At 38.3% G+C, this 14,031-nt stretch overlaps 1 protein-coding gene across 8 annotated transcripts in view; it reads right to left on the minus strand.

Annotated features, from left to right (window-relative positions):
• Positions 1–14,031, minus strand: part of MTA3 (metastasis associated 1 family member 3) — a 224,164-nt gene that overhangs the window by 21,338 nt on the left and 188,795 nt on the right. For 7 of the 8 annotated variants that reach the window (XR_006703650.1, XM_045447009.1, XM_045447008.1 and 4 more), the window contains 3 exons: positions 11,740–11,891; positions 10,569–10,791; positions 1,080–1,166 (listed from right to left, as the gene is read on the minus strand). Coding sequence is in view for 7 of the 8 variants with exons in the window: in XM_045447009.1 (XP_045302965.1) it covers positions 1,080–1,166; positions 10,569–10,791; positions 11,740–11,891 (462 nt within the window). In the remaining variant the exon portion in view is untranslated. Of the gene's footprint in view, positions 1–1,079; positions 1,167–10,438; positions 10,792–11,739; positions 11,892–14,031 lie in introns of those variants that run through there. The other variant, XM_045447013.1, reaches the window with a different exon arrangement.

A 14,031-nucleotide genomic window follows, 5' to 3' on the forward strand; every position in this document is an offset into this window, starting at 1 on the left:
CTTTTCCTTGCATGGTGGGAGAAGGGGCTTCTAGGCTTACGTCCTGCAAGGGAATACAGACAGCAACCTTCAAGGACTTGATCACCATGACTAGGTCCTGCCTATGATAACCAGGTGATATTTTCGGGGGCTATCAAAGCAACTCTTTAGGCTCTGAGAAATAAAACAAGAAATAAGGTAACCAAGTAAAATCGAAGAGGGAGCTGTGAGCTTCTGACTTTTGGATGTGCTGATGAGGACGAGATAATATACCAAGTTCAAGGCTACACTTTGAATTTTAAAGGCGTGTCTAGAGTCTGAACACTTCATAACCGTGTATCTTTCTGACAGAGCAATAAGGTTCAATGCAACTCTGAGTACCTCTTTCACTTTTACTGAGAAAATAAAAAAAGCAAGAATATTAGAAGCACAAAAACATGCCATTATAGCTCCTACGTATACCAGGAACCATTATTTTGTAAATTACCTTAACACTCGCAAAAAACAAAAAGAGGGTGACTCCCTACTGATTTTTACAAATGCTATTCTTAATTGTGCTATTTCAACATGTATATGGAACCATCACCTTTGGCAACTTCCAAGTTAAATAAGATGATAAAAACCGGAAAGCAATACAAATGTTTCCCTTTCAAAGTAACTTTAATTGGTACATTAAAACCATAAATATTTTTTAAAGGTGGGTTAAAACCACTTTTATCTCATTAAAAAAAAATAAGCCAAGTGGAAGGATTTAAATCAAAACATTAAGAATATTCATCCTCTAAAAATTTAGTGATTCTTATTTTCCTCTTTTTGCTTCATCTGTAATTATATCCATAAATATACATTTTTATTTAATGATTTTTTGGGGGAAACAGTAAACATATCCATAACTGTGTGCGTATGCTGTGTGTATATGTTTTGGTAATACAAAGAAAAGTTTCTAAAACAAAATAAATGGACTATATATAGGAAAGTATCCAATTTCAGCTACTTGAAAGGCTTGGATTTAGTTTACGTGCGTCAATTTAGAGTAGCCAAATACTTAGAAGATACCGAAATTGTTGTTTGAAATTTTCCCTCTGTTAGAAAATACCCACCTAAGTACCCAATGATACATGCCAAAGGTTTCCTAGTGCTTTTGCTTTTCAGTGGGCTTCCAGATAGTTCGGCATGTCTGTCTGCATCTGAGGAGAGAAGGAAACACGGAGACAACCAATGAGGCTGATTTCGCTACCTATACTACACACACTGCAGAAAAAAAAAAAAAAAAAAAAAGGTGCAAGTGGACGACGATGCAAAATATCCACCAGATTCCTGCATAGTTTCCTTTGGGTTTGAGAAAACTGTTTCTAGTTCTGGTTCCCAATTACTGAATGAAGGATTTACCTGGAGAACACTCACTTTAAAGCCTCACAGGAGTATAGCTAACACACATCTTACACATGTGCTTTGTTTCTGTGTGGGCCTGTCGGCAAAATAGTAAAAATATGCTTCCTTTCTAGCCATGGCATTGCTTCGATACAGTAGAAAAACTTCTGTGCAGTATGATGTGAAACCAGTCCTCATGTAAGATGAATCTGGCATAGAAAACAAAAACGACAGCTGACAGAGGCAACACACTTGGCCATCCTTGACCTATGGGAGTGAGGCTCCGCTGAGAAGTCTTCATCTCTCTTGATTAAACTCAAGTCCATTAGATAAGAGCCTCACGCGGGTAAAAGTGGGTCACTGGCTTTATTGCTGGTTTTCTTATCCTTCATATCCTACTGTGATGTCACTAGTGCTGAGATTCAAAAGGTTCCCTGTATGTAGACAGATTATGTCATCCATTAGTCAGAACAATACGATACTGAGAATGGATATTAGCATTCATAAAAGTTCACATCACGTTCCTCATACCCTACCAGAAGACACTTCTGATGGAGAAAAATAAAGCATACAACACAAACACTCTCTGTGTTGTAATTAGCCGTCATTAGGGTGGCAGAGTAGATGTGGAACATGACTGCTCTCACACCAAAGAGTTAAGTTATGAAAATACAATTTGAAGGGACCAAAAAAAAAAAAGGGTACTGAAATGTTTTTTAAATTTGCAGGTATTGTCATAAAGCTTAACAAGGTAGTTTTAGCAGATATTATTTTGCTACGTTTATGCTTTTTCCCCACCTTCAAATACTTGACAAAAATGTTCTGTAGGTTTTCTGTGGCTGAGACCACATTTTTAGGCATAGCTACAGAAAATTGCTTTTGACATCCATAGGAATATTCTGCACTATTAGTGTTAAAATGTGCAATTCAATCTGGAATCTCAAATCATTTAAAGTTAAAAATTAACTTTTTCATAAGCTCTAGTCCTCTCACCAAGGAAACTACAATTTTTTTTTAATGTTTTTTATTTATTTTTGATAGAGAGAGCATGAGCGGGGTAAGGACAGAGAGAGAAGGGGACAGAGGATCTGAAGTGGGCTCCATCCCGACAGCAGAGAGTCCAATGCAGGGCTTGAACTCAAGAACTGTGAGATCATGACCTGGGCCAAAGCTGGACACTTAACTGACTGAGCTACACAGGTGCCCCACCAAGGAAACTATTTTAACTATTAAACAGAAAGAGGTGGGAAAATAGTATGAAAAAAACCCATTTATAATAAACAAAGCACATACTGCAGACAGCCTCAAGTAAAAGGAATCTGAATATGTATCCCAAGCACTGGCTAATTATTATACAACCATGGATAACTATAAATGATCCAATTTCTTTTCTGGCTCAGTGGATTTCCTTTGGAAGGAAAATTATTAAGATATGAAAATTTTCACCTGTTGTTGATCAGTAGTGAAAATATAAGAAGAAATTCTAAGCATATTTTGGAAGAGTAATCTAAATAAACATTAAAAAGCAGCATGGGGGTTGCCTGGGTGGCTCAGTCGGTTAAGCACTGGACTCTTGATTTTCGCTCAGGTCATGGTCTCATGGTTCATAGGATCAAGCTTTATTTCAGGCTTTGTGCTGAGTGTGGAGCCTGGTTAAGAATCTCTCCTCCTCTCTCTCTCTGCCCCTCCCCCCCCCAAATAAACATTAAAAAAAAAAAAAAGGTAGCACAAACCCTGCAGGGATCAAATACCTGCCAAATCACTAGTATTTAATACTAAGTAATTCCTTCGTAATATTGCTAATTCACGCAAATTTCAAGTTAGACTTGGGATGAGGACACGAGAAAATCTTTTTTTTTTTTTTTTTTATTAAGGAGAGAAAGCTTGAATGAATCAGCCTGGTACTTCCTCTGTGTTTTGGACAAAGGCAATCGTTGTATTACTAGTAATACGACTAACTTCACACTTTGTTCCCGTGGATCAGGCCCAAAGGAAAACTGCCAATGTGGCTGCAGCTTCTGGACTCCCAAAGGACTATCACCTTGACAAGAATCAACAGAATGGACAGCCTATCAAAGGGGTCACCAGCACAATACTAAAGATATTTCATTTGAAATTAAACTAATCTGCTTTTAATTTCTCATTAAATCAGTAGGATTAATGATGTGATGTGCCAAGTGACAATTTACAGAGCACGTGAGTGGAGGGTAAAAGCTCTTTAGAAGGATCACTAATCGCCAGTATGTTTTAAAAGAAAGTAGTTGGTGGCAAGAATTCTCAGTCTCAACGATGAGGAAATCAGGATCAGAAGTGCTAAAACTAGCTAGTTACTGTTTGATGTCACAACTGCACGCATTCAGTGATACACTCTGAATATGCATGGGAAAAATACCTTCTGCCCCAAGGGAACGATCATAAACATAGGATTATCGGGTCCACACGTGAGTTGGTTAAACAGAATCTTGGTCTGCACTCAAGAGCAGGCCGGTGGTGCCACTTGTCAGTTAGTCCTGGCTCTCAAATTATTCACCTAACTCTACTGAAACACAGAGCATTCATTAGGATGCGTTAAAAGTGCACAGATAAAACAAGCCGCCTGAGAAATGCCCAAAGAACCCAGAAGGAATAAAAATTTGCCCAGAAAGAGGGAGAACATGGGGCTCCTCACTCATATCACTTGGTTGCACACAGGCACATTTCTTTGGCTTCCTAGAGTTGCATCTCCTTGAGGTAAACCTAGAAAAACACTATTGCTTTTATTGCAACTCATGGTCATTTTTCTAAAATGTTTTGGAAATGTGTGTGTGTGTGTGTGTGTGTGTGTGTGTGTGTGTGTGTGTGTGTGTGAGATGGTTGGGGGAGGGAATAAAATAGAAAAACTACAAAAAGTACACACTGAATTCAACTTCACAAAAACATCTCACATGGGCTTCCAAGACTGCTGTCAAAATAAAACCACTCATAGAATTTTCTTAAAGGAATTGCAAAAGCATTTCTATTTTTATGTATTTATAAGAAAGCTTATGTATTTATAAGAAAGCTTCCTGCCCAGCGTGGAGCCCAACATGGGGCTTGAACTCATGACCCAGAGACCAAGACCTGAGCTGAGATCAAGAGTCTGACACCCAACCAACTGAGCAACCTAGGCAACCCTGCAAAGGCATTTCTTTCCTTTTTTCTTCCTTCCTTCCTTCCTTCCTTCCTTCCTTCCTTCCTTCCTTCCTTCCTTCCTTCCTTCCTTTTTTCTTTATTTCTTTGTTTTTTTCTTTCTTTCTTTCTTTCTTTCTTTCTTTCTTTCTTTCTTTCTTTCTTTCTTTCTTTCTTTTCTTTCTTTCTCTTTTTCTTTCTTTCCTTTCTTTTTCTTTCTTTCTTAATGTTTATTTATTTTCGAGACAGTGAGCAAGCAGTGAGAAGTGGAGAGAGAGGGAGACAGAATTCCAAGCAGGCCTCGCACTGTAAGCGCAGAGGTCCTACATGTGGTTCAAACCACAAACTGTGAGATCATGACCTGAGCTGAAATCAAGAGTCAGATGCTTAACCAAATGAGCCACCCAGGCATTTTGTAAAGACGCAAAACCTAGGTGCCATGAAAAGAAATGATAAATTCAACTATGATTAAAAAAAAAATCTGCTTGACAAATTCATCATAAACAAAGTCAAAGGCAAAATGGAGGAAAATATTTGCACCATTTATCACAGATCAAGAGCTAACTTCCTTAAAATATAAAAGTTCTCACAAGTCAGTAAGACTTCTAATAGAAAACAGGCCAGGGGCAAAAACAGTTGACAGAAAAGGAAATACAAATGGTTTTCAAATATATGCAAATATTTCTAGCTCATTCAAAATGAGAAATGCAAACTAATATAACTTACGTGTCACCTGTCAACTAGTCAAGGGTTTCAAAGATGAATAACACTGATGGCAAGGTTCTAGAGAAACAGGCATTCTCTGCACATCGTGGGTGGGAGCTCAAATCATAGTTTTTCTAAAGGTTACTGGGTAGTGACTATTAAAATCTCAAATGCATGTTCTTTGACCCAGATGTTCTACTTTTAGAGGTCCTGTAACCTACATGCACATTTCACACATTAGTATGAAATGCTATCTGCATAAGGATATTTGTTGCAACATTACATAACAGAAAATAAATGGAAATAACCTAAAAATCTGTTTAATAGAAAATTGGTTAAAATAAACATACAACAGATTATGTTTATTGAGTGTTGACCCTTGATTTTGGCTCAGGTCACAATCCCAGGGTCATGGGATCAAGTCCCGTGTAGGGCTCTGTGCTGAGCAAGGAGCCTGCCTGAGATTCTCTCTCTACCCACCCCTCCCTCTTCCCCTCTCCTCTGCTTGCTGTAGCTAGTTGTTTTCTTTTTTAATGTTTATTTATTTTTGAGACGGGTGAGCGGAGAGGCAGAGACAGAGGGAGACAGAGGATCTGAAATGGGCTCTGCGCTGACAGCAGAGAGCCCGATGTGGGGCTCAACCTCATGATGAACCGTGAGATCATGCCTTGAGCCGAAGCTGGATGCTTAACTGACTGAGCCATCCAGGAACCCCTCACTGTCTCTAAAAAATAAAATTAAAAATTAAAAAAAGCCAGGTGCAGAACAATGTGGACATTAACATCTGTATTAAAACACAAAAAAAATACACCTCCTTAGAGTGGTATAGATACACAGAATATCTCTGGATACTTTACATGCTATGACAACATTTACACTCTGAAGACGGTAGAAACGGGAATGACAGTAAGATTTGTAACCGCTTTTGTATCTTTAGAAAAATTTAAAGTATCCATTCAGAAATAAATTTTTATTACAAATAAACTACCCCAAACACCAAAACTATTCTCTCCTAATACTGGAATTTGAAAATTTCACACTTTATATAACCTTTTGCTGAGAAATCCCTAGGGAAAAAACTCATAAAATACATATTAAAAGCTTCTGAATACAGGCCCTTGGGATACTTCCAAAGTTGAATTAGCATCTTCAAACATAAAAAAGTGGCTCCAGGGGTCTCTCGAGGAGCGTCATACTAGGGAATGATGGTCATTCAAGTCACAAACCAGCGAGTCACCCACGCAAGCTACCAAGGTGGCAGGTCAACTGCTTGGATCCACTTCCCTTGGCACTTTAGCTTTATCTATGGAATGCTGCTCATAGAAACCTCAGTTTCTGAGGATCCTGAATCTCAAGTAGTAACCCTGTGCTCATCAGGTGTTGGGTGATTTTATAAATCTTTGATAAAATCATCGGGGAGCTCAGTGGTAATGTCTGATGGCAAGAACAAAGGAGGAACATCATCATCATACTGTGGCTTTCTTACTGGGTGGGGTGGGGTGTCAAGGGGGAGAAGAGACAGGCTGTCTGAAACTTGGCAACCCATGCTGTTGGTCTGCAAATCTTGTCAAGGACACAATACTTCTCTTTCTGCAATGTTTTGGTTTTTGGTCTACCAGTCCATGTTTAATAGCACTATCTATGTGGTAGAACTGGCTGAGGCATTGTGTATTAACGTTAGTAATAAGTAATAGTAAATATTAGTAAGTACTAAGTCATGGACTTATTATATATTTACATATAAAGGTGTATCATTGGGGCACCTGGGTGGCTCAGTTGGTTAAGTGTCCGACTTTGGCTCAGGTCATGATCTCGTGGCTCGTGAGTTCGAGCCCCAAGTCGCGCTCTGTGCTGACAACTCAGAACCTGGAGTCTGCTTCGGATTCTGTCACTCTCTCTGCCCCTCCCCCCACTCACGTGGTCTCTCTCCCTCTCAAATATAAATATTAAAAAAATTTTTAAGTGTATTATTAAACAAATAGATATTTGGGGAATTTGGTTTTTTTAAAAAATCACCTTCTGGGGTGCCTGGATGGCTCAGTTGGTTGAGCATCCAATTTTGTTCATGGTCTCATAGTTCATGAGTTCCAACCCCACATCAGGCTCTGTGAGGACAGTGTGGAGCTTGCTTGGGATTCTCTCTCTGCCCCTCCCCTGCTTACTCTCTGTCTTTCAAAAAAAAATAAACTTAAAAAATAAAAATAAAAAATCACCCTCTCTCTATAGATCTCATATGTATATATTTTTAAACATGTTGATCATACTATATACTTAAGTGTTTAAAATTGTTTTTTAAAATAGGAAATGTACTCCCAGGGCTCAAAGGTGAAAACGTATAAAAGGATAAACAGGAGGAAGACTCCTTTCCACACCTTTGCCTTAGCCTCCCAGTTTCCCTTCCCACAGATACTATTACTTCTTACATTTTCTCTGTGATACTTTATGGATATACAAAGATTCCCCTTTTTACTCTATTGTTTTAATAGTTTTCTTTTTTTTTTTTTTTTAATTTTTTTTTTCAACGTTTATTTATTTTTGGGACAGAGAGAGACAGAGCATGAACGGGGGAGGGGCAGAGAGAGAGGGAGACACAGAATCGGAAACAGGCTCCAGGCTCTGAGCCATCAGCCCAGAGCCCGACGCGGGGCTCGAACTCACAGACCGCGAGATCGTGACCTGGCTGAAGTCGGACGCTTAACCGACTGCGCCACCCAGGCGCCCTTAATAGTTTTCTTAATGAAAATAAAGGCCAGAGGGTGCTATTTTAATAAAAAAAAAAAAAAAAAAAAAAAAAAAAAAAAAAAAAAAAACATTTTCTCTAAAAGGATCAACTTGTTAAGCACCAAGTTACGATTATGATCTGCACCATTTGAGAATTTATCTCATTAGCTCTTCACTTCACTCTTATGCAGTCTGTCACCCCATGAACTCTGGCTAGGACACTGGCTGTGATGGGGTTGCCAAAGCCAGAAGCCATGGGAAGGGTCAGCTTGTACAGTGCTTAGAACTCTCAAGTTCCCAGGGAAAACGATTTACCTTCGAAATATTATGAAGAATTATTCTAAAATGCATCAACGAGAGCTCTTGATCCATCAATATCTATAGAATTACAGACTTTCATCTGATCTGAAAGTACATCCATACTGCATCATAGGGATTCTTAACTTTTTTTGAGGAGGGATGGGGGGGTCACCATTGCCCTTGAGAAACCAAGGAAAGCTTACTAAAAACATAAATACACCTATACATTCCCACTGGACCAAAGACATGGTTGCCTCCAGACATCAGGTTATTAACATCTCATCTTCTCTGTAACAAGCCAAGATCAAGGACCTGCTGAGGAGGTTTTAACAAGGAACATATAAGAAGGGAGAAGATGGTGTAAGAATCAATTAGACGCTAGAAGAGTTCATTAGTTGCCTGTCTGAAAAAAAAAAAAAAAAAATGGATGGCTGCTAAAACTTTGTAATTTTAAATTTCAAGGTAAAATTATTCTGAAAATCTGATCCTATACGTAACTTGACCAATGAAGCAAAATACACAATAAAATATGCTCCTTGAATCTCATCACAAAATGACTCTGTTATTTTATTATTATTATTATAGCTATATGTTTATAGAAATAAAACACATGTAATTTAACCTTGGACCCCTCCCCCCAACTTTTTTTAGCAGCATGGCCTTTCAATTGAGAATACATAAAATGAGGTAACAGAAAAATATATTTCACTGAAGAATAATCAAAATGAAGGAAACCTGCAAATTTACTGAGAGACTAATGGAAGAGCCATGGGAAATAGAAGCTTCCTCAGCTGCCAATTTAGTTGATGATGAATTCTCTTCCATTCATTGGAACAAACAGGATTTTGGATCCTGGCCAATTTTAATGGAAGAATTTCATTCATTTCTTCTCATGTTTTATTATCCTGTTTAGTTAAGAAATTATATAAATGTGTTTTAAATCAGCTAAGCAGTTTAGATGAATGTAAATATTTTCCAGTTTCTTAAGATGGGTAAGAAAGTGATAAGAGCATAAATCCATGAATTCAGAAATGCTAGCATGAAATTTCCTATCAGCCTAAGTTCCAAGTATACATGAGTCTAATGTAGCTAAATTTCCCTCCGTGGGACTCAAGAGAGTACTACCATTTTCCACTCTCTTTACACAGCACTTTTCTTCTCCTTGTAAAGCTTTTACCTGTAAGTTGTAAAGCCTTTCAACAATTCTGCTGAAAATCACCTTTAGGAACAAAAAATGATTTTCAATCATCACTCCTTAAATGGATATCCTCTTTAAATCAAAATGGAACATCTCATAATAAATTTCTTTTCTCACAAAGAAAAAGCATCTACTCAATGTTTATAAGATTTCCTCTCTGTTAAGCCAGACAAGTTTTCTCATCCTTCAGGGGAAGAAGCTGCATGGTCTAACATGTCCGCCAGGCATGTGACTAAATGTAGCAAGGCTAGAATCAGAGCCTAACACACAAATTATGGACACATTTTAGGGGTACATGGTAATAACAGAACCACCCACAATTCACTGATATATATATAAAACCTTTGTTCTAAGCAAAAAAATGAAACATAAGCAAGACTGAACATGTTGGAAATGAGAGTAACAGTCATGGAAATGTTACACGGTAATATATGTATGATTATGAAATGGAAACCAAATTGGACGAATAGAAAGAATGCTCAGCCACAAATATGGTCACTAGCCTATAAAAACTAAATACAAATGTTCAGAAAATGTACCCACAGACACTCAAGTTCATTTACAATTTGTTAAATCTTCAAAGAATTGTAGTGTTTGTAATGCAGCTTTGTGAATTTCCATAATACTGTAGAACTGTAAAAGGTTCATGGGAAAATGAGAGGTTTACAAAGACAGGCAATTTCTAATTAGCGTAAATTGGCAAATTTTATTCAAACCTAACGAAGCCAGGTAAGACTGGACTGCATGTCTCAACCCTGGAGTTGCTCTGTGACGCCATCCTTAGGGATTACATGGCGACACTACCTTATAGGTGAAAGCGTCTCTTCAATAAGGGTTCTTAGGCACTTCCATCACAAAACCTCACTGGGCAAGGGCACCTCCCACCAATTCTCTGCCGGGCACTATTCTCTCTGCAGAGGGACTGCAAGAGATTTCAGTGTCTCCTTTTCAGGTTGGCATGATACAAATGGCAGCAGACAAAAACAATGTTAAAAAAATAAACCAAATAAAAGGCTGTACACAAGAACTTATGTTTATTGCAAACAAACAAACGAACAAAAAAAAACAAAAACAAAAAAGAGAGAGAGAAGGAGAGAAAATGGTCAGAAGCACGACACATAAGGTTAAGAATTTAAAAGCATCTTACATTCTGCCCTAATGGCAGCATAATTAATAGGAACAAACGGCCGTCTTGCTGCCTGCCGCAGCCGAAGGGTATTTTTGCAGACCTGACGAGCAAATTTTGTGAAATATGTAGTGTGAAGGAAGAAAGCTTGGCGGGTCTTCACTGCAGACTTGGGGCTCCCAGTGTTTCGAACTGGCATCCCCTGCATGGCCTGGCGAGACACATGACTCCTGACACGAGGGTCCTGCAAAATCAGACACCAATAGACATGTGAAAATCAGAATGCTATTTGCATCAGGCTCAAAAGAAAAGGTAATTTAAAATTTTTCCACTGAACTTAATACTGTACCCCCACAGGAAAGAATTTAAAAGTATGCACTTTTGGGAAGAGGGTCAGGGAGGTGGGAGGGTGTGTGATCATATTTCTGTTTTTTAAGTTTTTATTTTAAACGCACAGTGTTACATTAGTTTCAGGTGTACAACAGAGTGATTCCACACTTCCATACATCACCCTGTGCTCATCACAAATGCACTCTTTCCAGTATTTCTGTCTTTAAATGGACCTTAACAATCCAAAATCACATTCGCAACAGTAAAAAGTTGCCAAAGCTGTTTTTAAATTATCTTATTTTTTTAATAGTGAAGGAGTCCTGAAATCCTGTTAGCCCTTAAAGAGAAGTCTCCCTCTGAAAGACATGGGTCTATAGACGTAGACATTGCCTGGTATCTGCAACCTACAAGAATTTTACCAAAATTGTATTTCAACTCAAGATTGAGTCCATACCACTTTCTCGTCCCTCTATGATAGCCCAGGGCAGAAAAAAGGTTCAATTTGTATTCATTACTTTATGTAGTAAGGCATAGTTTCAACAGTATTCAAAGGTTGCAAACTGTTTTCAAAAAAGCACTTAAAACATTAAATTTGCAAGCTTTCTACTTATGCTAACACCTCCCACGCACATTGTTCTTTTGTCTGAGTAATCACACAAGACCAATATTTTGAATACCTGCAAAAATTTGATATGTCCCTGCCTCTCTCTCCACGCCCACCTTAAATCTTGTGGTGCTATGTTTAGTTATAAAAAACAGCTTTGTTTGTTTTTAAGTGATCCTATACTGTACTTCTGTTTCCAAGGAGTGACCTAGCCATTGAAATGACATTTCTCAACATAAAAGACTATTGCTCATATACCTCTGTAGTTGGGCTGGGAGATAACTTCTCTTCTTCTGACTGGGTGGGCATTTTCAGGCCTCCATATTTTTTCCAATAGAGCCAACAGGTTGCACACAATCTACACTGCATATTAGGTGGGCCCCAAGAATACCACTGATGAGACTGTGTAGCTAAAGATAGAGGAAAAATAGAAAAAACAAAGAATGCTATATAATTTGTAACATTAATACACCTACCATTAAATATTTTAAAAAATATTCCAAAGCCATATTTAGCTTACAATGTTATTTTTCTTTCCCCAGTCCACCCAGACAAACATAAAAGTCTAATACACACATGTAGTTTTCAAGATTCAGAATTCATTAAACCTTTTATTTCTATATATATGAGTGTCTGTGGCTCTTGTTAAAAGAGGCTATTAGATGAAGTATCCTATATAATATGCTGTGCTATCACTGAGGGAGTTTTGTTGATTAAAAATACTTTCTACTGTGTACATTTCTGGAAATAAGTTACCAGAAAGATCATTATTATTAGATTAATGCTTAAAGTCTAAATCTAGGTTTCCAAATTGATGGTTCAGAAACTACCTCAGAGTTTAAGGTGCTCAGAGGGGCCCCAGTGGTTAGGGCAGGAATCTGTCAGAAATGGGTATGGGGGTCAACCGGGTGGCTCAGTTGGTTAAGGTCCAACTCTTGATTTTGGCTCAGGTCATGGTCTCACAGTTCATGAGATGGAGCTCACAGCATGGAGCCTACTTGGGATTATCTCTCTCCCTTCTCTCTCTCTCACTCTCACTCTCTCTCTCAAACTTAAAAAAAGAATGAAATAGGTATCTGTTTTCCATTTCATTATTATTATTTTTTTTAAATTATTTTTTTTTTCAACGTTTATTTATTTTTGGGACAGAGAGAGACAGAACATGAACGGGGGAGGGTCAGAGAGAGAGGGAGACACAGAATCGGAAACAGGCTCCAGGCTCTGAGCCATCAGCCCAGAGCCCGACGCGGGGCTCGAACTCACGGACCGCGAGATCGTGACCTGGCTGAAGTCGGACGCTTAACCGACTGCGCCACCCAGGCACCCCTCATTTCATTATTTTAATGAGCAAAATAATTATTTTAATATTTCTCCCTTTCAAAACAGAATACCTTTCAAAACTGTAAGTCCAGATCAAGTGAGCATAGCAGCCAAGATCACAGAATGCTTAAGACCTAATAACTCGGCTGATTTATCACTTAGCTAAACACTGCAAGCCTGTGTCGGTTTTGTTATGCAGTTTGAATTACTGCCACATGTTACTGACACATATCACGTGTTATTTCTGGTGGACTCCTTGCAGATAGCAGGACCTTCCCTTTTATAATTTAAAACATTTAAGTCAAATAAGTTGATTTTTATTAACACGAATTTTAAGAATCCTAAATATTAGGCATGGACCTATTTTGGATTCTGAATATGAAATTTCACTCATATTTAAAGATACATTTTTACTCATGCCATGTCATTTTAATGTTTATCAACAAACATCTTTCCCCTTGCATAATTAACTCAAATTAAAAAGTGACAAAAAGATGGGGCGCCTGGGTGGCGCAGTCGGTTAAGCGTCCGGCTTCAGCCAGGTCACGATCTCGCGATCCGTGAGTTCGAGCCCCGCGTCAGGCTCTGGGCTGATGGCTCAGAGCCTGGAGCCTGTTTCCGATTCTGTGTCTCCCTCTCTCTCTGCCCCTCCCCCGTTCATGCTCTGTCTCTCTCTGTCCCAAAAATGAATAAACGTTGAAAAAAAAAAAAAAAATTAAAAAAAAAAAAAAGTGACAAAAAGAAAACACCATATAAAGATAAATTTTACATGTATAAGATACATTTTATGATAAATATTACTTAAGGAGTCTATAAAATGTTAGAAAATAAAAATTGCTTGTCATACACGCATAAAAATGACAGAATAATTATTTTAAGGGATATGTGAGACTACATGAGTCTAAAAGGGGTAAGACAGATTAGGGGTGCCTGGGTGGCTCAGTTGGTTGAGCGGCCAACTTCAGCTCAGGTCATGATCTCGCGAGTCACAAGTTCAAGCCCTGCGTCGGGCTCTGTGCGGACAGCTCAGAGCCTGGAGCCTGCTTCAGATTCTGTGTGTCCGTCTCTCTCTCTCTCTCTGCCCCTCCCCTGCTCATGCTCTGTCTCTCTCTTTGTCAAAAAAAAAAAAAAAAAAAAAAGACAGATTAAGCCCCAATTTGTTTGTAGGATTTTTATTTTCATTTAAATATACATAAACTTCAATATCTAAGAGTTTCCAATTCAAAGGCA

This window comes from Leopardus geoffroyi, chromosome A3 (assembly GCF_018350155.1).
Source record: "Leopardus geoffroyi isolate Oge1 chromosome A3, O.geoffroyi_Oge1_pat1.0, whole genome shotgun sequence".
Classification (NCBI taxonomy): Eukaryota; Metazoa; Chordata; class Mammalia; order Carnivora; family Felidae; genus Leopardus; species Leopardus geoffroyi.